Source organism: Gopherus evgoodei, chromosome 4, assembly GCF_007399415.2.
Source record: "Gopherus evgoodei ecotype Sinaloan lineage chromosome 4, rGopEvg1_v1.p, whole genome shotgun sequence".
Classification (NCBI taxonomy): domain Eukaryota; kingdom Metazoa; phylum Chordata; order Testudines; family Testudinidae; genus Gopherus; species Gopherus evgoodei.
Genome location: NC_044325.1, coordinates 151,555,862 through 151,577,928, shown reverse-complemented (window position 1 = coordinate 151,577,928; position 22,067 = coordinate 151,555,862). Strand labels below are relative to the sequence as shown.

The window sequence follows — 22,067 nt, the reverse complement described above, 5'->3', positions numbered from 1 at the left end:
GCTGTGTGGTGTCAGAGCTGGAAAGGGGGACACTGAGAAAAACAATTGAAATCATTTCTAGCTAAAAGTTCATACCAATAAACATCGAATTGTTTGCACCTTCACGGACCTGCGGGTGCATATGGTCGTCACTGGACTGGCGGAAACCGGCCCACCTCAATGGAGGAGCCGAGAGGACAATGGGAACCCCAAGGATTGACCAATCAAGACGTACCGGAAGCCCCAGCAGGCTGACCGTGTGAGCCCAGCATGCTTTGCTAGGGCGGACCGAGAGGAGACAGGAGGGGTGATAAGACCTTGGCTCACAGAGACACAGCAGCTCTGCCCTGGGGCTGACAGATGGAGACAGCAGCTGGGCTGGGTAGACCCCTCTGTCACGGAGTGTGGGGGAGACCAGTCCTGCACCCCTCTTCCTGGGACTCACAGTGACTCTTAGCCAGCCAGTAAAACAGAAGGTTTATTGGACAACAGGAACACAGGTTACAGCAGAGCTTGCAGCACAGTCAGGACTCCTCCACCGAGTCCTTCTGGGCTTTCAGGGTGCTTGGATCCTAGCTAGGATACCCTGAATTCCGCCCACACAGCCCCAAGCCCAAACTCAAACTGCTTCCCTCCTGCCACTCCCTTCCTTTGTCCCCTTCCCGGGCAAAGGTGTTGACCTTTCCCCTCCCTTACCTAGCTCAGGTTACAGGCCCTGGCAGCGTCCATTCCCTAAAGTCCTCCCCTGCTCTCCCACTCCCCACACAGACAGTCCCTACTGCATCACACCCTCACACTGGGTACACTGAATGCTGGCCGAGCCCCTGTCTCTCTGCACTGACCTAAGGATGCTCACCTCCTGCAGTCAGGAGACTCATACTCGGTTTGCAAGGCTGGTCTCTGTAGTTGCAGATCCTCACTGGGAGCATCACATCCCGAAGGGGCCCAGGACAAGTCTCCTGCAGGAGTCTGGCTTTGGCTGGATATGCTGCAGGGAGACAGGGATTGCTGGTGCTGAAAGCCCAGTTTCAGAGTTGCTTAGGCCACATACAAGGTGGCACTGTTGCCGGCACAGAGTGCCCAAGGGTGGCAACGGTTGGGTCCATTGCCCGGTGTGCTTCGCAACCAATTAAACACACTAGGGTGGAGAAGTAACCAAACTTTATTTGAGCTCAAATAAGAAGCCTGGAGCCACACAAGACTCAGATCAAGCGCGCCAAACAAACAGCTTACCTAACTATTTATACTGGAACCAAAACTGATACACATTATTAAATGATCGGTCACTCACACAGTCCCCACCCAAGGCCAAGTCTGCCTAGTAACAGTTCAGTTTCCCACCCAAAGGTTAAATCTACCCAGCAACTGAGGGAGTAGGAGTAGTCCCTCCCAACAAGGGCAACCTGAGGTCAAACATGGAGGAGTAAAACTCAAAATGGAGGAGCTGGTGCACTATGGCTGAGAACAAGAGGACTTCGTCGGCTCTCATGGCCTTCCATTCTCCTGAATTACCTGGGTTATACCAAGTGCGTCCCTAACAGCACCACCTGGAATTCAAAATGGAGATTGGGAGCACAAACAACACTGAAACAAGCATTTAACATTAAACTTGGACTAGAAACTTGCACATTCTTACAGAGCTGTGCCTGGGGTTGCCAGGTTTGGTTGGACATATTCCTGGAAGTTTCATCACATGACAAAACAGATTAATCTTTAATTCCTGCAGGGTTGGCAATCCTAGATGAACTGTGACAGGTTCGGTCACAGAAACCCCCTTGGGACTGCCACCTGATGTGCTGAGACTACCTCTGAGCCTGTTTTCCCTGCCAGCTTGGGTCTCCTGTCTTGTTGAGCCAGACGTGCCACTCTGCTTCAACACAAACCCCCAGGTGTGAACCACGTGCCCCAAAGCTGCAGACTTAACTGAAAACAGCTTAAGAAGCGTTCCTGTCTCTAGCACCCAGACATCCAGTTCCCAATGGGATCCAAACCCCAAATGAATCCATTTTACTCTGTATAAAGCTTATACAGCGTAAACTCATAAATTGTTTGCCCTCTATAACACTGATAGAGCGATATGCACTGCTGTTTGCTCCCCCAGGAATTAATAACTTGCTCTGGGTTGCTTAATAAGTAAAAAGTGATTTTATTACAAATAAAAAGTGGGATTTAAGTGGTTCCAAGCAATAACAGACAGAACGAAATAAGTTACCAAGCAAAATAAAACAAAACACACAGATCTAAGCCTAATGCAGTAGGAAACTAAATGCAGGTAAATCGCACCCTCAGAGATGTTCCAATAAGCTACTTTGACAGATTAGATACCTTCGTAGTCTGGGTCCAACAATCACTCACACCCCCATAGTTACAGTTGTTTTTTCCAGTTTCTTTCAGGCATCTCTTTGGGGTGGAGAAGCTACCTCTTCAGCCAGCTGAAGACAAAATGGAGGGGCTTCCAGGGCCTTATATAGGCCTTGGCTACACTGGCGCTTTACAGAGCTGCAACTTTCTCGCTCAGGGGTGTGAAAAAACACACCCTTGAGTGCAGCAAGATACAGCCCTGCAAATCGCCAGTGTAAACAGTGCCCCAGCGCTGCAAGCTAATCCCCATGGGGAGGTGGAGTACCTGCAGTGCTGGGAGAGCGCTGGCTCCACGCTGGCTCTCCCAGCGCTGGCTCCACGACCACACTCACATTTCAAAGCGCTGCCGCGGCAGCGCTCCCATGGCAGCGCTTTGGAGTTTCAAGTGTAGCCAAGCTCATAGTCTTTGTCTTGTGCCACATCAGAACCACAGAATGGGGTCTCTAGCCACCTGGGCAAGTCAACTGTCTATGAATGATTCCGCTTTTTGGAGGCCCACGCCATTGTTTGCATGTTAGTTTGAATATTCCCAGGAAAGGTCAGATGGGGATTGGCGTCTCTCAAAGTCCAGTGTTAGTTAAGTGCTCCCAATTACTTGAATAACCCCTTCACGCTATGTTTACCAAATCTGCTTCACTTGCTTCCTACAGCAATGATCATGTCGCCCAATGTACTGGCCATCCTCCTACTTATACAGCCCAAAATGCTGTTAGCCTTCTTGGCAAGAAGGGCACACTGTTGACTCATACCCAGCTTTTCATCCACTGCAACCCCTAGATCCTTTTCTGCAGAACTGCTGCCTAGCTACTCGGTCCCTAGTCTTTAGCAATGCATGGGATTCTTCCATCCTAAGTGCAGGAATCTGCACGTGTCCTTTTTGAACCTCATCAGATTTCTTTTGGTCCAATCCTCTAATTTGTCTAGGTCCCTCTGTATTCTATCCCTACCCTACAGCGTATCTATCACTCCTTCCTTTTTAGTGTCATCTGCAAACTTGCTGAGAGTGCAGTCCACGCCATCCTCCAGATCATTAATGAAGATATTGAACAAAACCGTCCAAAGGATCAACCCTTGGGGGCACTCCTCTTGATAACGGCTGCTAACTAGACATGGAGTCTATGATCACCACCCATGGAGCGTGATAATCTAATCAGATTTCTATCCACCTTATAGTCCATTCATCCAGCCTATACTTCTTTAACTTGAAGGCAAAAATACTGTGTGAGACTGTCCACTGCTTTCTCCTCACCCACAGAGCTGGTTATCTCGTCATAGAAGGTAATTAGGTTAGTCAAAGTGCTTCAATATTGATTCCTTAAGGACCTGCTCCATGATTTTTTCCAGGGACTGAGGTAAGGCTGATGGCCTGTAATTCCCTGAATCCTCCTTCTTCCCTTTTTTAAAGATGAGCACTACATTAGCCTCTTTCCAGTCGTCCGAGACCTTCCCCGATCGCCATGAGTTTTCAAAGATAATGGCCAGTGGCTCTGCAATCACATCTCCCAACTCATTTAGCAACCTCGTCTGCAGTGCATCCACCCCCATGGACTTGTGCTTGTGACGTTATTGATATAATTTGGGACCATATAGAACATGGCTGCAACCAAAGTCCTGTAGTGGCACCAAATCTTATGTAAAGGGGGTCACATAAGGTGTCTAAGACCAGATTATGGTTTGCTGGTTATGATTATGCTGTCTGTATGAATGTATCATTTTTTAGTTTAAGTTACAAATATTGGCTCTATACTGTCTGTACTTCAAATTTATGCTATGCTTCTGGGTGATGTCCCAGACAAGTTGGTGTTAGCTCTGCCTAGCTTGCTTGATGGCTCATTAAGAACAATTAGCTACACAACTGACCCATTGAGAGAAGGCAGATACGCCTTGTAACTCAGCAAAGTATGCAGGAAGTTGCTCAGGTGACTCCAGACTCCATTTTGCTGTAATTTTCCACAGTAAGAGCAGAGACGTGTTCTTACACCTGGAAAAAACTGATGCGTCATCTCCATCTGGTCTTCAGTCCTGCTTCTTACCTCTGGAGGGACTTTGCTACAAACTGAAGCTCTGCACAAAGGACTGATGACCCATCCTAGCAGGGGATGTACTCCAGAGACTTGATTTGAACCGGCAGTTTACTCCATCACTGCTACAAGCCTGAACTATGAACTTTGCCATTGCTGTGTGTAATTGATTCCATTTAACCAATTCTAGCTCTCATCTATATCCTTTTCCTTTCATGAATAAACCTTTAGATTTTAGATTCCAAAGGACTGACAACAGCATGATTTGTGGGTAAGATCTGATGTGTATATTGACCTGGGTCTGGGGCTTGATTCTTTGGGATCGAGAGAACCTTTTTCCTTTGTTGGAGTGTTGGTTTTCATAACCATTCATCCCCAGGACGAGTGGAGCTGGTGGTGATACTGGGAATCTGGAGTATCTAGGGGAATTGCTTGTGTGACTTGTGGTTAGCCAGTGGGGTGAGACCAAAGTCCTCTTTGTCTCTGGCTGGTTTGGTTTGCATTAGAGGTGGAAAAACCCCAGCCTTGTTTTAAGTGATTTGTCCTGAATTGGCACTGTCAGTTGGGTCCCACCAGAACCGCATCGTCACAGTGCTCGTCCAGCTTTTCTGAATAGTCCTGAAGCACTTCCTTCTCCACAGAAGGCAGAAACACTTGGAAAACAGGCAGCTGAGATTCAGGAGAGTCTGTAGGGAAGGATGCTCCCTGGTACTTTTTCCTCCCCTGTTGGAGTTTCTTTTGTTTCCCTTCCTGCTTGATGACTCCGTTGCTTAAATGTAAATTAAGCAGAGCACCCATTCCTTTATTCAGACAGGCCTGTTTGCCAGCCTCAGGTTACAGCACGTGTTAACACCGTAAAGGGGAATATTATCATTTCACATACAATGTTGTCACACACATATTTTATCAGGGCAATACTGACCGGCAAATTATACATTTACAAATAATAGTTTGCAAGGTTGTACAAAGATTATTACAACAGTGGGTAAGGTGTGAACACAAAGGTACATTCTGTCACAATCCCCTACCTTCCTCCTCTCAGTCATTTCTTCATGAGGTGGGGACTTTTCTCAGCTTCCCTGAAATACGTAAACCATGGGAACTTGCACTGTTGCTCTGGCCTCCTTTCCCCGGAGGCCCCTCCAACTCCGCCCAGAGCAAAATCCCAATCAACTGTGCCGTGTGGCTGCAGGGATGTCACCGCCTCTGGGCTCCAGGACTAGCAGACTCTGTTAATGGTTCATTCGCTCAGGGATAAGAGGCTGGAGCAGCCCCTGAAGGTGAGAGAGGAGGGATCTTGCAGCTCCACAGAAACCCAGGAACTGCTCCTTCTCCTGGCACGGAGTCACCCCAGGTGAGTGGGATTGTAGCCCTGTACAGGCAGTCCTAGCATCACATGGCCTTAGAGCAGCCTTCTTATTGTGGGGTATCTGGTGAGCACAGGGGCTTCACCCAGACTGGTGAGTTATTGTAGGGTCTCTGGTGAGCACGGGGGCCGTGCACAGACTGGTGAGTTATTGTAGGGTCTCTGGTGAGCACAGGCACTGTACACAGACCAGTTAGGTAGTATCAAGTCTCTGATGAACACACAGGGGGCTGCGCATAGACTGGTGAGCTGTTGTGGGGTCTACACAGTGTTTGCTATTTTGGCAGGGCTGGGAGCTGGCAGCTGGTCTCTGGGGTTTGGAGGACACAGTCACAGGGAACTGATGGGTTTCCTGCCCCACAGGTGTCCCTCGCACTGTTCTGCTGGAAGCTGTGAAGGCCCATCCCAGCCAGCGATGCTGAGCCTGAGCTGTTCCTCCAAGCTGCGGCTGCTGGAGGGGATGCTACGGCGGGGCCTGCCTGACACGCTGCCGGTGACCAGGACTCTCTGGTCCCCCCAGGGCCGAACCCTCCCACCCTCAGGCTGGGCAGAGAGCAGGGGAAAGTCCCGCAGAGTCCCCTGGGTGATGGGGCACATAATGGGCTGGGGTGCAATCCCCTGGGTGGGGGTACATGGAGGGTTCGCCCCTCCACCTTGTCAGGGGGTAGCAGTTTGGGGGGCAGACCCTTTCTCCAGGTTGGGGGGCAGCAGTTCAGGGGCCAGGCAGGCTCTCAAAGATCCACAGGGTATGTGCTGTACCCCAGCTTGTAACCAGGCCCTTGGGAGTGACCCCTGTAGTGGGCCGGGGCCCGAGACTGCACACAGCTCACAGGGGCAGGCCTGTGACCTCCACCACTGGGCCTTTGACACCAGCCCTCCCATTTATCTCTGTGGCTCCCTGCAGCGAATGCAACCAAGCCAGATGCCCGTGGGAGGCTTGGACTGGGCCCCTGTGAGGTGTGTTGGCAGAGACCCTGGCAGCCTTTGCAAAACACAGGAGCGGTTCATTAGTCCCCTGGCTACAGACTCCTCAGGTTAGCACAGGGAATCAAAGCTTAAACCAGAGCCCAGCCTGGCCAAGCCTGGCAATGAGCCAGCCAAGACGTCATTGGCCCCATGGCTGGCTCTGCTCTGTCCGGTTGTTCTTAGGCCAAGGTGACAGCTGCTGAGACCCCCCAAAAGCCGGTTCTTAGCCCCGTATCCTGACCCCTCGTGGCCTCTGTTCTTCAGCTGGGGGCCTTTCCACTGCAGAGCCGTGAGGGGGGGATCTCACTTGCTCGGTGTGAATGTCCACCCCAGCCACTGGGATTTCCATGGTCTCTCCAGACTCTCCTTGCACGTGTGTACAGTTTATTCCCTTGGTTAATGATGCTGGTCTCCAGCCAGGCTGTTACATGAGTCACAACCCGTCCCTTCCCTTCTCATGCTGCGCAGAGCAGTACAGGACACAGAGGGAAACTGAGGCACACATAGACCTCAGAAAGCTACTCCAGAAAGCTTCTACTTTGTCACACAGGCCCCCTGCCATGGGTTAGGGGTAGTAGCAGGAGGGCAGGTCCCTCCCTCAGGGTAGAGGTAGCGGGGAGCCCTCCCCCTGGGCCTCCTCCTCACTTGCCCCCTGCCTCCCAAAGTCCAAACCCAGCAGCAATGCCTGCTGCTCACCCAGCGTAGCCGCCAGGAGCTGCCCATCCAATCAGAACACAAGCGGGCTCTGTGCCAGCCAATCTCAGTATGGGCAAGCTTTGCGTAAAGCTAATGAACATGTGGGCAGCTCCATGGCAGCCAATCACAGTGTAGGACAGCTGGGTGCCTGCCAATCATGGCTCTGACCACCACCACCTCCCACTCCCCCGGTTCTGAATTTCCTCCTGGTCCTCGCCATGGCAGATGGGGAGGGGGCAATGCAGTGGCTGGATCCCATCCCAGTTTCAAACCCAAAGGTTTTGGGATGGCAAAAGGGGCCTGAGGCTGCATGAAAATTCCCCACTGCGCCTTGCTAATGTCAGCGAACAGACTCACCCTAAGGGTGGATGGATGTGAGACTGCTCTGAGCTGTGTAGTGGAAAGGGTGAGGTTGACTAGAGCCAGCGGTCAGCATGCTGACAGTGCCTAGTAGGACAGGGATGGGGAAGATGCTGTGGCGTCTATGGATAGCATTTGTGGGTACAAACTTCACCGGGAGAGTCACTGGGTAAAATGACCCTGCCCAGTGAAGTGGTTCAATACAGTAGGATTTTTCTGTAATATTTTTACAACACTATGTGTGCCTCAGTTTCCCCCTATGTGTTGCTTGGCTACCCAGTTGCAGGTGTGAGGGAGAGGATTAAGTTTACTCTCAGGGCAGGCTAAGAGACACAGAGACGGGTGTCACCTCCCTGTAAGGGTGGAATAAAGGGTCCTTAAGGAACTTATTGAAATCAACCCGTGTCCCCCAAGGTGGCCAGAGAGACAAGGCAAGCGCTGCCAACTCCTGGATTTCCCTGCCTCTCAGCCAGGAAGCTGAGCAGAGACTCCAGCTCGAGAGTATAGGACTGGGAGGTGGGGGGTGCTGGACAAAGATGGAGGCTCTCATGTGGAGCTGGCCAAGAAGGTCAGACGGAGACAGAGACAGCCTGGAAAGGGGCTTTCACTCCAGCTTGGCTGGGCCCTGGCTGACGGCAATGGACACTGCTTTACCCCCAGTTCTGTCTGCTGACCTAAGGCTGCTCCGTGACTCATAAACTGGCCTGGCTTGACAATGCTGCTGGGTGTCGCTGTAAACCCAGGCTGGGGTGTGGGAGCCCGCGAAGAGCAGCCAGGTCTCTCCATGGATCTGGCTCAGTGGGAGGCACCGGGCAGACCTCGCGGGATGGAGCAGGAGGGCTGCAGCCCAGAGGCTCCATCTCAGAGGCCCTGGCCTGCCCCGCAGGAAGAGTGGGGCCCCCTGGGGGGCTGGCACTTTGAGGGGGGAGGGATAGCTCAGTGGCTTAAGCATTGGCCTGCTAAATCCAGGGTTGTGAGTTCAGTTCTTAAGGGGGCCATTTGGAGATTTAGTTGGGGATTGGTCCTGCTTTGAGCAGGGAGTTGGACTAGATGATCTCCTGAGGTCTCTTCCAACCCTGATAGTCTATGATTCTATGAGGGCTTCTCCAAGGGGCAGTGTAAAAGCTGGGGCCCAGCACCGATCCAGGGGAACCAGGACATCCCTGGACTCTGACCCCTGTGTCTTGGCAGGTCTACGGCACTGTGATGTATGTGAACCGCGGGAACCCGGCTGGCCTGGAGGTGCTGGTGGATTCATGGCCAGAGTTCAAAATGGTCCTCACCCGGCCATGCAGAGAAGTGCGGCCTTTGTTGGGCCCCTCCCATCCACCCACTCCCCTCCCCCACCTGACACCATAATTGCCCCTCCCCTCCCCAACTTCCTTTCCCTGCTTGGTGTTATCTCTACTCCTCCCCCTCGCGGCTGCCCCACCTCCCCACAGCCTGTCTCCCCTTCCTGCTGCCCAGACCCTCCCATCCCATTCTGCCCTAAGCCCCCTGGCTCTGTTCACAGGGGCCCTTCCCCCCTCCTCAATCTCTTACTTGGGGCTTGCTGTGCCCCACTCCCCTGATCCATCCCTGAGGGTCATGGAGGAGTGAGGGGCAGAGGCTATGCTCACCCCCAGGCATTGTCTCCCCTGCAGGTGGCGTGGGACCCAACTGATTTTTTCACCAACTTGCACACAGCCTTTTACCGGGACGAGGGCACCTGCCGGGCCCTGCTGGGGAACAGCCGCACCATCAACTGGGACCAGGCCTTCCAGATACAGGGTGAGCCCCTCCAGCCCTGCTCCATCCAGCACCTGCCACACGGGGGGGAGGACCACTGCCACCCCATGGGCCAATAGCCCCAAGGATCCTGCCTTGATCCCACAGACCAATAGCCCCAATGAGCTCACCTGGGCCCCTTCTTCATCCAGACCCGGATCCTGAATGAGCCAAGCTTGGGAACCCCCAGTTGGGTCATGCCAGCTCACAGTGGCCTTTGGCCCCTCCCTGCTGCTTTCCCCCACTGGGCTGGGCCCCTCACGTCCATGGGCACCTTTCGGGGGCCCCCGCTGACAGCGCATGGCTGTCCCTGCAGGGCTGCAGGACGGGGTATACGAGACCATCAGGGACATCACCAGGGCCAGGGGGCTTGAGATGGAGACGTATTCGTACCGGCCACTGCTGCACCCAGACCCGCCTGCCATGCCCCAGTACCGGTAGGTGCCCCCCAGATATGGGGTGTGTGAGAGCGAATGGGGCAATGTACACAACCAGCCTGTGCTAGATGTAGGGGGGGAGCGGGGCTGAGGGAAGGGAAGGACCCCGGGTGCCAGGCCAGAGGTCTCCATTGTGCCCCAGATCTAGTGTCAGTGAGTTCCCCAGGCTAATGGTGCTGGCAGAGTGAGGCCATCACCATGGCCTCACACAGCCCCATGGCTTGGACATATGCTGCCAAGGATTTCCCATCCTGCTCCGGGGCAGAGCTGAGTCAGCCCTAGAGCTTCACCGGGGGCAGGGGCAGCCCAGCTGGCCAAGGAACCTCCTTGGTCCCAGGATGGGGAGAGCAGGGGAAGGGGCAGCCTGTGACCCTTTGGTATCCTGGGATGGGCAGCCAGAGGTCCTTGACCCCTGAGCCGTCCCCTCTGAGGGGAGGGGGCTCCAAGCACAGAGCCCCTGGGTCCCCCCTTCCCTGTCAGCGGGTAAATCCCCAGGCAGGGGGTTCACTGCCCACTTGTTGCCGGCACAGAGTGCCCGAGGGTGGCAACGGTTGGGTCCGTTGCCTGGTGTGCTTCGCAACCAATTAAACACACCAGGGTGGAGAAGTAACCAAACTTTATTTGAGCTCAAATAAGATGCCTGGAGCCACACAAGACTCAGATCAAGCGCGCCAAACAAACAGCTTACCTAACTATTTATACTGGAACCAAAACTGATACACATTATTAAATGATCGGTCACTCACACAGTCCCCACCCAAGGCCAAGTCTGCCTAGTAACAGTTCAGTTTCTCACCCAAAGGTTAAATCTACCCAGCAACTGAGGGAGTAGGAGTAGCCCCTCCCAACAAGGGCAACCTCAGGTCAAACATGGAGGAGTAAAACTCAAAATGGAGGAGCTGGTGCACTATGGCTCAGAACAAGAGAACTTCATCGGCTGTCATGGCCTTCCATTCTCCCGAATTACCTGGGTTATACCAAGTGCGTCCCCAACAATCCCTCCTTTGAGAATACTCAAAAAGCTCCTGCTTGAGTCTTCTCATAATATGATGACAGCACTTGGTTTAAATCTGGGTCTGGGGAATGCTGAGGATGGCCAGCCATCAGCATAGGTGTGACAGAGGTTGTAGAACAAACCTTTCCCATGATAACCTTACAACAGGTAAGTAACAGTAGAACAAGTAAACATAACACTACCCCTATTATTACAAGGCGGATTAATTCTGAACCTACCCCACCAAGCTTAGGTAACCAATTGAAGAGGGATTCAAAAAGGGAAGGAGCTTGTTCTTGAGCCTTCCACTGACTAAAAGCTTGTTCAGCAGATAGTATGTGCCTATTAATGTCCACAGAGTTATCTGGGACATAGGTACAACATTCATCCCCAATAAGGGCACAAACTCCACCTTGAGAGGCCAAGACATAGTCTAGAGCCTGTCGATTCTGCAGAGCTAAAAGTCTAAGTTGGTAGAGTTCAGAACTGAGGCTTTTCTCTATAGCTAAGGTTTCATTAGCAAACCGGGTTAAAAATACTGAAAGCCTACAGTAGAGTCGAGCCATTCGTCCTACCCCATAGGATGAAAGGAGGATCATACCTAACCTATCTCCTTCTCTAATTGGCTCTGGGGTAGCCCGCAGAGATTTGCGCTGTCTGAGACGACCAGGTGGAGGTTGGTCTAAAACACGAAGGGGAGGAGCAAGGAATCCTTCATAGCAACTTCCATGCCAATGATGTGGTAACCACTTATAAGCAAATTTACCACAGATATAAAAGGATTGGCCATTACCCACCATACCATTAAATCCCTGCTGAATCATAAGAGAACTATTAGCAGAGAAATATAGGAACCCTTCTCCGGTGTCCTGACCTGAAGCATTGAAGAGAAGGATAGAAACATTGGCCACAGAGGACACATAATACTGACAAGTACTATTACCAGCAAAACAAGTATGATTTGCTGTTACAAACTGCTGATAACAGAGGAGCCCTGATGGAACCAAACGCAACCTGATAGGCTGTGGAAAATGTGAGGCATTGCCAAAAGGATGCCAAGAATCATTACTTAAGGCATACTGTTCTTCACAGGAGCAATTATTAAACAGATTGGGCAAACCGGGTTCTAATCCAGGAACATTATGTATGTAACGAGACTCGTTTCCCCCAGAAGCAAACCACCATTGGCAATGATCAGACCAATTCTTAGGGATTGCCCTCCAGGGTAATCCTGCTGCATGGTAAGGGATTTGAGAGCATATCCAGCAGTTGGATAGATTAAACTCTCGGGCAAAGGAAACCTTTAGAGTCTCATAGGTGTTGGTTGCTAAATCAGGAATGTTAGTACCCCAACCTGCATGCATTTGGGCCCTAATTAGAGGGACCATGACTAGGAGCATGAAAAATGCCCTACCAAGGGAAAATGGTACCACACCATACTGAGGGCTTGAACCCATAACGTTTCCCTGAGGTAAAGGGTAGGGAACAAAACACTATGAACTCAGAATTCAAAGTTACAATCAATAAAATTTGTACAATTTACCACCCTTCAGATAGGTACACTGTCCTTTTTCTGACCTTTGTGTCGTTTAAACAATAATCTAAGTCCAAAGTCAGTATTGTCCAAGTTACCAGCAGACTGGACAGTCCACTGATCCAGCGACGGGGAATTCTTCACTACCTTGAGCCAGGAATGGTGTATCCAATTCTTATGTCCCTCAACCTTAGCTGCTGTATGGGATGTCAGCAGGACTGTATGTGGTCCCTTCCACCGTTCCTGCAGGGGTTCGTCCTTCCAGGTGCGAACGAGGACCGAATCGCCAGGCTGCAGGGAGTGAACAGGCACGTCTAGCAGGATAGGTTGTGAATCCTTAGTGAACCTGTGAAGAGAGAAGATAACAGCAGACAACGAGCACATATACTGAGATAACATTTTATCCCCTATTACCCACTCTCCTGCCAGCACCGGTATTCCATTCATTGGCCATGGTCTCCCAAACAAAATCTCAAAGGGACTTAATCCTAGCCTACCCCGCGGAAGAGCACGAAGACGGAGCAAAGAGAGAGATAATGCCTCAGTCCACTTTAAGTTAGCTTCCTGGCAAATTTTTGAAAGATGTCTTTTGAGAGTTTGGTTTGTTGGTTCCACAACTCCACTGGCTTGGGGTCGCCATGGAGTGTGAAGTTTCCAGGAGATGCAGAGGGTGGTAGCCACATGATGAACAACTTGTGAAACAAAGTGGGGTCCATTGTCTGATTCCATCCACAGAGGTAATCCAAAGCGAGGAATAACCTCCTTAACAAACTTGAGGGCTAATGTCTTGGCAGTACAGTTACGGCATGGAAATGCCTCTGGCCATCCTGAAAAACGGTCCACTAAGACAAGCAGGTACCGGAATCCTTGGGTGCGGGGTAGTTCCGTAAAATCTATTTGCCACACCAAGCCTGGACCTGGAGTAGGTGGCAAGGTGGCTGGCTGTTCTTGACGTCCAGATCTAGGGTTGTTTTTCTGGCACACCAGACAATCTGCTTGTATTTGGGATGCCAAAGGTCGAAGTCCATTGGCCAGGAAATACTTTTCTGCTAACTGGACTGGAGCCTCTCTTCCTGCATGAGTGGATTGGTGCAAGGTTTTTAACATCTGCCAGGTGAGGGCCTTTGGAAGGAGCACCTTGTTGTCAGTGGTGTAAAACCATCCATCCTTTTGCTTTAAGTCCAGATTATTAGCTAGTTTATGTTCTTCCTGCGTATACTGAGGGGTTGGGAGGTCTTCTACTGCTGGGATGAGGGCTTGCATGGAGACTTCCATAGTTTGCGGCGGCTCTAAGGTGGCAGCTCATTTGGCTTCTCTATCTGCTCGAGCGTTTCCTTTGGCCACATCCTGGTCTTCCTTTTGATGAGCCTTGCAATGCATTACCGCCACCTCTGAGGGAAGTTGTACTGCAGCCAAAAGTCGGAGAATTTGAGGGCCATATTTAACTTGGGAGCCCTGAGCTGTTAGCATCCCCCTCTGTTTCCATAATCCTGCATGTGCATGCAACACTCCAAAAGCATACTTGGAATCGGTGAAGATGTTAATTCGTTTTCCTTGTGACAGCTCGAGTGCACGAGTTAAAGCTATCAGCTCTGCAAGTTGGGCTGATGTTCCAGTGGGCAATGAATTTGCCTCCACGGTATCATGAAGGGTTACAACTGCATATCCTGCCCTCCTTTGTCCATTAACAACTGTGCTACTTCCATCTGTATACCATTCACAGTCCGCATTCAGGATGGGCTGGTCTTTAAGGTCGGGACGGCTGGAATACTGGGCATCTATAGTTTCAAGACAATCATGTTCCTGTTCTTCTGTTCCAGGCAGGAGGGTGGCTGGGTTAAGAGAAGAGCAGGTCTGTATGGTGACTTCAGGATTTTCCAGGAGCTTGGCTTGGTATCGAGCTACCCTAGCCTGAGTAAGCCAGAGTCCTCCTTTGGTATCTAAAATGGCCTGCACCACATGAGGGGTATATACCTGCACCATTCCCCCTAAGGTTAACTTCTCAGCCTCTTCAAGCACTATGGCTGTTGCTGCTACTGCTCGTAGACATGCTGGCCATCCTTTTGCTACCTGGTCAAGCTGCTTAGAGAAATAAGCCACAGGACGCCTCCAGGTGCCAAATAGTTGAGTTAATACTCCTAAAGCCACTCCCTTTCTTTCATGTATATAAAGCTGAAAAGGCTTTAAGAGATCCGGTAGACCCAAGGCCGGAGCCTCCATTAATTTTCTCTTTAAGACCTTGAATGCCTTGTCCTTCTCTGTAGACCAGTGAAATGGATCTTGCTCTGTGCCCTTAAGACCTTCATATAGTGGCTTAGTCCACAGTCCGAATTCCGGGATCCATATCCTACAAAAACCTGCCATACCAAGGAATGCTCTAAGCTGCTTGCGGTTAGTCGGTGGAGGAATCTGACAGATGGCTTCTTTTCTTTCATTTGAGAGCTGCCTTTCCCCTTGTCTTATATGGAAACCTAAGTATCGAACCTCTGGAAGTGCTATTTGAGCTTTACTTTGAGCTACCTGGTATCCTCGGAGTCCAACAAAATTTAGAAGGCTCACAGTAGCTTTAAGACCCTGGGTTACTCCTATGGCAGCAACTAACAGATCATTGACATATTGCAGAAGGAGGACTTCTTCTTTGTTACTCCACTCCTTTAGATCATTAGCAAGGGCTTGGCCGAAAAGGGTGGGTAAATTTTTAAACCCTTGTGGCAAAACTGTCCAGCAAAGCTGCTTCCTTACTCTGTTACTACCCTCTCATTCAAACGAAAAGATTTCTTGGGAAGATGTGTCAACAGGAATGGTGAAAAAGGTATCTTTTAAATCAAGCACTGAGAAATGGGTATATTGTGTCCCTATGGAAGCTAACAAGGTATAGGCGTTCGGAACAAGAGGGTGCAGTGTCCTAACACGCTCATTGACCGCTCTCAAATCTTGTACCAACTGGTATGTACCATTGGGCTTCTTTACTGGCAGAATGGGAGTGTTCCAGGTTGACTGGCATTCTCTAAGTATACCATACTTTAAGAACTTATCTATAATATCCTGTAGCCCCCTTTTTGCTTCCCTATTGATCAGGTACTGCCGAATTCGCACGGGGCTTTTTCCAGGTAGGAGTTGGACAGTAATAGAAGTCACATGGGTAGCCTTCCCCGGGATCCCCACTGCCCATACCCGTGGGTATACTTGATCTATCCATTGCTTCCACTCAGGGGCTTGCATAGCTGGAGGTTCAAGCTTAAGGGCCATCATCCAGGCATTCTCAGGAGGCAGGGTGAGAGTTATTTCATCTGGGGTGAAGTGCATGGTGGCTCCCAACCAGCAAAGCAAATCTCGTCCCAGTAAAGGGGTTGGACAATCAGGGAGGTAGACCAATTGATGAGAAATATTTCTATCTCCCAAGGCACATTCAGCAGGGGCATACACCGAGCACTTGGTTCCCTTCCCTGTGGCGCCTATTACAGTTAAGGAATTTTCAACAGGCAGCTTGAGGGGTTGGTTGACAGCTGTCCTTGCTGCTCCTGAATCTACCAAGAAGTCCATCTCCATCTTTCCCACCCTCATTTTTACTCGGGGTTCCGGGGGTGGGATAGTCCATCTCCCCTGACACTCCTAGTCCTTATCCTCCATTCCCATCAAGGGGATGGGTCCCCTGGTGGGACACTCGCTCTTCCAGTGTCCCTCCTTGCGACATAAAGCACACTGGTTTTGGCCTAAGCGCCTCTCCTGTAGGCCTGGACACCCTCGCCTACGGCCCCTCATGCCTTGACCCCTTCTCCCTCCTTGTGGCCTTTCCTCAGTATTTGCCTGCACTGCTGCAACCATCAATTTGGCCTGCCTTTTCTCCTTCTCTTCATCCCTTAGAGTATATGCTCTATTCGCAATTTCCAAGATTTGAGCCATAGACATACCCATTAGGTCCTCCTTTTTCTGCAGCTTCTTTTTAATGTCAGGGGCTGCACGGCTGGTGAAAATGCCTTTTATTATTGCCTCGGTAGCCTGGTCATCAGGATTTGCACTAGTATTTTGCCTGATGGTATCCCGAATACGCTGTAGAAAGGCAACCGGGCTCTCTTTTGGTTCCTGTATTACCTCATAAGGCTTGGCCCAATTGTTATGCCTAACTGCAGAATGTCTGAGACCATATAAGAGTAATTCCTTATAGACAGTTAAACGGGTATAATCCGGGGGGTTGTTATGGTTCCAATGAGGGTCTCCCCTAGGGACCGCTTCTTCAGGATTGGGGACATGTTGTGGATCCCTCTCATACCTACGCTGTGCCTCCTCCCTAGCCTTTGACACCACCTGATTGCGTTCAACCTCCGATAAAGTTCTCAGTAGGATATTACAGTCATCCCAATCCAGCTTATGGCTAGCCAAACATCCTTCAAAGACCGAAATAAAACGACTGGGGTTTGTAGAAAACTCCCCAGCTTGCGCTTTAAACGCAGCCAAATCCACAAGGTTAAAGGGTACATGGGTGTAGACTTGCATGGTAGTGGCTCGTCGCCCCTCAGCTCCCTGACGGGCAATCACAGTCTCAGTAATAAGGGGATACAAGCCTGCAGCTTCAGTAACAGACATATTCCTATCACGCATCAACTCATAAGACGGTGGGGGTGCAGTAGCCGAAGGGGACACCAGTTCTGACATTACAGTTTTGAGAGGGGTTTCAGTAACCGCAGAAACCTCAGCCAGTGATCCAGTTGGATCCAAATCACAATCATGCAACAAATTACAAACACGCAATATATCCGACCTGCTTCTCAGTGACATAAACAGGTGTACATACATATGTTCCATCCATTTACCAGTTTTCTGACAGAATAAAAGCAACTGAAGGATCGTGTTATACTTAAGTGATCCTTCTGGTGGCCATCTTTCCTGATTCTCTAGCCGATATTGAGGCCAGTCAACTGTACAGTACCTTTTTAGTTGCTGTTTCCTCAGTGGATTTGACCCAAAAACCTTCCAATACTTTAGAATGCATTCTAGCGGCGTACACTGTACCTGCCGCCCCATACCATGCCCTTGACCAATTGTATGACGCTCTACCATCCAATGGGAATTACAATGCCTGGGCGTCCCCAGCATCGGGCAACCACTCCAGATAGCCTAAGACACCAAAAGATAAAAGAATCAGGAATAAACCAGACTGGTCTTACCTTGTCCAAGGGGGACCAGACCAAGACCGTTGTAGAACCCCGCGATCTGGAGGGACTGGTTCTCTACTGACGTCTACCTTCCATAGGGGAACCGATCTACCCTAACTCCCTCTTACTTCTCCACTGTACGATCGCATTGCACCGTTGTGTCCTCCGAGGTCGCTCTGACGCGTCTCTGTCGAGGCCCCCGGTAAACTCACCGGTGCATGCTGGGCATCGGCTGCGACCGCCGTCCGCCGTCCGACAGAGGAGTCCGGGCAAGGCACAATTTTGCCTCGAGCCCCACGTTGGGCGCCAAAAACTGTTCCCGGCACAGAGTGCCTGAGGGTGGCAACGATTGGGTCCGTTGCCCGGTGTGCTTCGCAACCAATAGAACACAGCAGGGTGGAGAAGTAACCAAACTTTATTTGAGCTCAAATAAGACGCCTGGAGCCACACAAGACTCAGATCAAGCGCGCCAAACAAACAGCTTACCTAACTATTTATACTGGAACCAAAACTGATACACATTATAACATGATCTGTCACTCACACAGTCCCCACCCAAGGCCAAGTCTGCCTAGTAACAGTTCAGTTTCTCGCCCAAAGGTTAAATCTACCCAGCAACAGAGGAGTGGGAGCAGCCCTTCCCAACAAGGGCAACCTGAGGTCAAACATGGAGGAGTAAAACTCAAAATGGAGGAGCTGGTGCACTATGGCTCAGAACAAGAGAACTTCATCGGCTCTCATGGCCTTCCATTCTCCCGAATTACCTGGGTTATACCAAGTGCGTCCCCAACACACTGAGCCCTGGTGCTTTCATGTCAGGGAGCTGAGCTTAGCCAAGGCCCATGGGCAGCGATGACTCTGCTGGGGCTGGACTGGGCCTTGTCAGACAGCCCCTGTGCTGAGGCCGTGAGAGTGTGTTGATCCCCTCCCCCCCGGAGGTTACCTTCCCCCCATGTGCCGGGGCCTGACTCGACCCCTTTCCCCCCCCGGGGGCCACCTTCCCCCCATGTGCCGCCTTCTGGCTCGATCTCCTCCCCACAGGGTTCCGCCTTCCCCCCCATGTGCCGAGGCCTGGCTTGATCCCCTCCCCCCAACAGGGGTCGCCTTCCCCCCATGCGCCGCCTTCTGGCTTGATCCCCTCCCACCAGGGCTCCCCCTTCTCCCCCACCCCGGGTCTATCGCCCCTCAGCCTCACGCCCCTTCTCTCTGTGCCTGATCAGTCCCCTCCAGCCTCCCTCCCCTCTATGGGGGGCACTGGGGGGGGAGCGTTATAGGGGCTAGAGCCACCCCAGAATTTGCCATAGCCTCCAATCCCAGTGCAAAGGCTAGCAGCAGAGGTGGCAGCAGCAGGGGTGGCAATGCCATACCACACCCCTCGGTAGCTCTTGGCTGCTGCTGACGGCAGCACTGCCTTCAGAGCTGGGTGGCACACCCCTCCCCCACAGGATATATCCCATGCCCCCCACCCCAGTTTGAGATTCAGCAACCCCCCGCTTCTCCCCCAATTTTCTGTCCAGCCCATCTCAGCCCCACAACTGGGAAGAGGATGGCGCCGCCGGACCCTGCTCCTCTCCTATGCCATGTCATATTGCTCAATTTTTGCTCCCCGGGCTCACTCCCTTGTACCAGATTGACACCCGAGCCCCTGGCTCACTGCATCCCACCCCCCTAAGCTGGGTCAATCTCCCCCTGTGCTCACACCTCCCATGTTTGATACTAAACTGCTCTAGATAGTTAAGACCAAAGCAGACTGTGAAGAACTTCAAAAAGATCTCACAAAACGAAGTGATTGGGCAACAAAATGGCAAATGAAATTTAATGTGGATAAATGTAAAGTAATGCACATTGGAAGAAATAACCCCAACTATACATACAATATGATGGGGGCTAATTTAGCTACAATGAGTCAGGAAAAAGATCTTGGCGTCATCATGGATAATTCTCTGAAGATGTCCACACAGTGTGCAGAGGCGGTCAAAAAAGCAAACAGGATGTTAGGAATCATTAAAAAGGGGGTAGAGAATAAGACTGAGACTATATTATTGCCCTTATATAAATCCATGGTACGCCACGTCTCAAATACTGCGTACAGATGTGGTCTCCTCACCTCAAAAAAGATACACTGGCACTAGAAAAGGTTCAGAGAAGGGCAACTAAAATGATTAGGGGTTTGGAACAGGTCCCATATGAGGAAAGATTAAGGCGGCTAGGCCTCTTCAGCTTGGAAAAGAGGAGACTAAGGGGGGATATGATAGAGGTCTATAAAATCATGAGTGATGTGGAAAAAGTGGATAAGGAAACGTTATTTACTTATTCCCATAATACAAGAACTAGGGGTCACCAAATGAAATTAATAGGCAGCAGGTTTAAAAGAAATAAAAGGAAGTTCGTCACACAGCGCACAGTCAATTTGTGGAACTCCTTGCCTAAGGAGGTTGTGAAGACTAGGACTATAACAGTGTTTAAAAGGGAACTGGATAAATTCATGGTGGAGAAGTCCATAAACGGCTATTAGCCAGGATGGGTAAGGAATGATGTCCCTAGCCTCTGTTTGTCAGAGCATGGAGATGGATGGCAGGAGAGAGATCACTTGATCATTGCCTGTTAGGTTCACTCCCTGTTGGGGCACCTGGCATTGGCCACTGTCGGTAGACAGATACTGGGCTAGATGGACTTTTGGTCTGACTCGGTACAGCCGTTCTTATGTTCTTATGTTTGGTCAGTTCCCGCTCCCCTCCCCTAGACTTATCCCTTCCCCTGCCCATGCTGATTCTATCCCCCCCCACGCTGACCCCCTCCTCTTCCCAGGTCAATCCTCTGTCTGCTCACCCCACCCCATCCTGTGTCTCTCATCCCCCTGCCCTGTGTTGCAGGCCGGAAAAGGGTCTCAGGCTGGCCCCCGTGTCACCCACCCACGCCATGCTACTCAGAGACACCTGGATGTTTGGGGAGAACAGCTGGAGCCTGCGCTACCTGAACCTCCTGATCCGCCACTTCCCCAGTGCCTGCCTGCTGGACCCTGAGGGGACCCCCATCTCCTGGTCCCTCATTGACCCACTGGCTGCCCTGACACACGGTTACACCCTCCCAGAGCATCGTGGCCAGCACCACCCAAGGGCTGTAGTGGGGATGCTGGCAGCACAGCTGCATGCCTGCGGCTTCCCTGTTTACACCCGGGTGCTGCCCCACAATGAGCCTTCGCTGCACACCCTGCAACGCCTCGGCTTCCACATCCTGCCTGGGGTGTTCTACCTGCTTGTGGTGAGGCCTGGGTTCGCCCAGTCCCAGCCAGCCAATGCCCTGGACTCAGCCCAGGACCCTGCACCCAGTTCTGGGGAAATGCCACGCGCCCAATAGCACATAGCGTGGCGGGTGGGGAGAGGCAGAGAGGGGGACACGGCCTAGGGCCATGCACCCAGCTCTGGGGGACAGCTACGCTCTGCCAGCACATAGCCCTGGAGGAGGGGAGGAGATGGGAACACAGTCCAGCCATGCCCAGGGACCTACTGCTCTGCTACCCCATGAAGGGGACACACTGACCAGGCACCAGGGGAGCTCAGCTGTCAGCCCTTGGGAAGCCAAGACCTGGTGGAGGAGACTCTCTCATGCTCCATTATCCCCTGGAGCAGGGCAGAGGATCAGTAGGGGACGCTCTCCCCTGGCAGACAGGGCTCAGCAGGGGGCGCTCTCTGCTCACAGTGCTGCCCCCGTGCCCTGTGCTGCGGGCTCAGCAGGGGGTCTCTTGCATGTCTGCCCACTGGGTGCCAAAGGGATAAAAAGCTGCTCCTAGGGCAGAGCAGGGACGGGGGCGTGGGTGGGGGAGTGTCCCATGGCTGGGGGCAGGACCTGGGCATTCAGGATCAAAACCAGATCAACGGAGGCTCCACAAAGAGGCAGAGTTGGGTTTTAGTGGGACTCAGGAGCTCCCAGCTGGGACTGAAAGAGACGGAGACAGGATCCAGTTTTGGCTCTTCAGCAGCTTGGCTGGGTGGGGCCCTGGCCTGTGTCTTCACCTTCACTTCTCTCTGCAGCCCCAGGGACCTGCCAGGCCGGGTTCCCAGGGACAATAAACCATGTGCTGTGTGGAAAAGGCTTTGGGATGTCACTGCAAACACTGTCTGGGGGACACTGGTCCCCACAGAGCAGCCAGGTCTCTCCAGGAGTCTGGCTCAATGCGACGTGCCGGGCAGAGCTCGTGGGGTGAAGCAGGAGGGCCGGAGCCATGTGCTCGGTCCTGGAGGAAGAGAGAGTCCCCTTGGGGGCTGGCACGTCACAAGGTTCCTCCAAGGACTGGTTTAAAAGCTGGGGCATAGCACTGATCCTGGGGATCCACAACAGGGAGCAGCGCTGTGGGTCCCAGGCTAGGGCACCAGGCCAGTGTGGGGTGTCTCCTTCACAGCCAGAATCGGCAGCAGAGAAGGGACGGCACAACT

The 22,067-nt window shown here is 51.8% G+C and overlaps 1 protein-coding gene across 1 annotated transcript; it reads left to right on the top strand.

The window, feature by feature from the left end:
* Nucleotides 1-6,142: 6,142 nt before the first annotated feature.
* On the top strand, nt 6,143-20,991 carry LOC115651296 (glycine N-acyltransferase-like protein 3). Its single transcript, XM_030562231.1, has 5 exons — nt 6,143-6,220; nt 8,941-9,048; nt 9,393-9,503; nt 9,814-9,953; nt 20,508-20,991. Exons 1-5 carry the CDS (start codon nt 6,143-6,145, stop codon nt 20,989-20,991), a joined length of 921 nt encoding a protein of 306 aa, XP_030418091.1.
* Nucleotides 20,992-22,067: the final 1,076 nt, after the last annotated feature.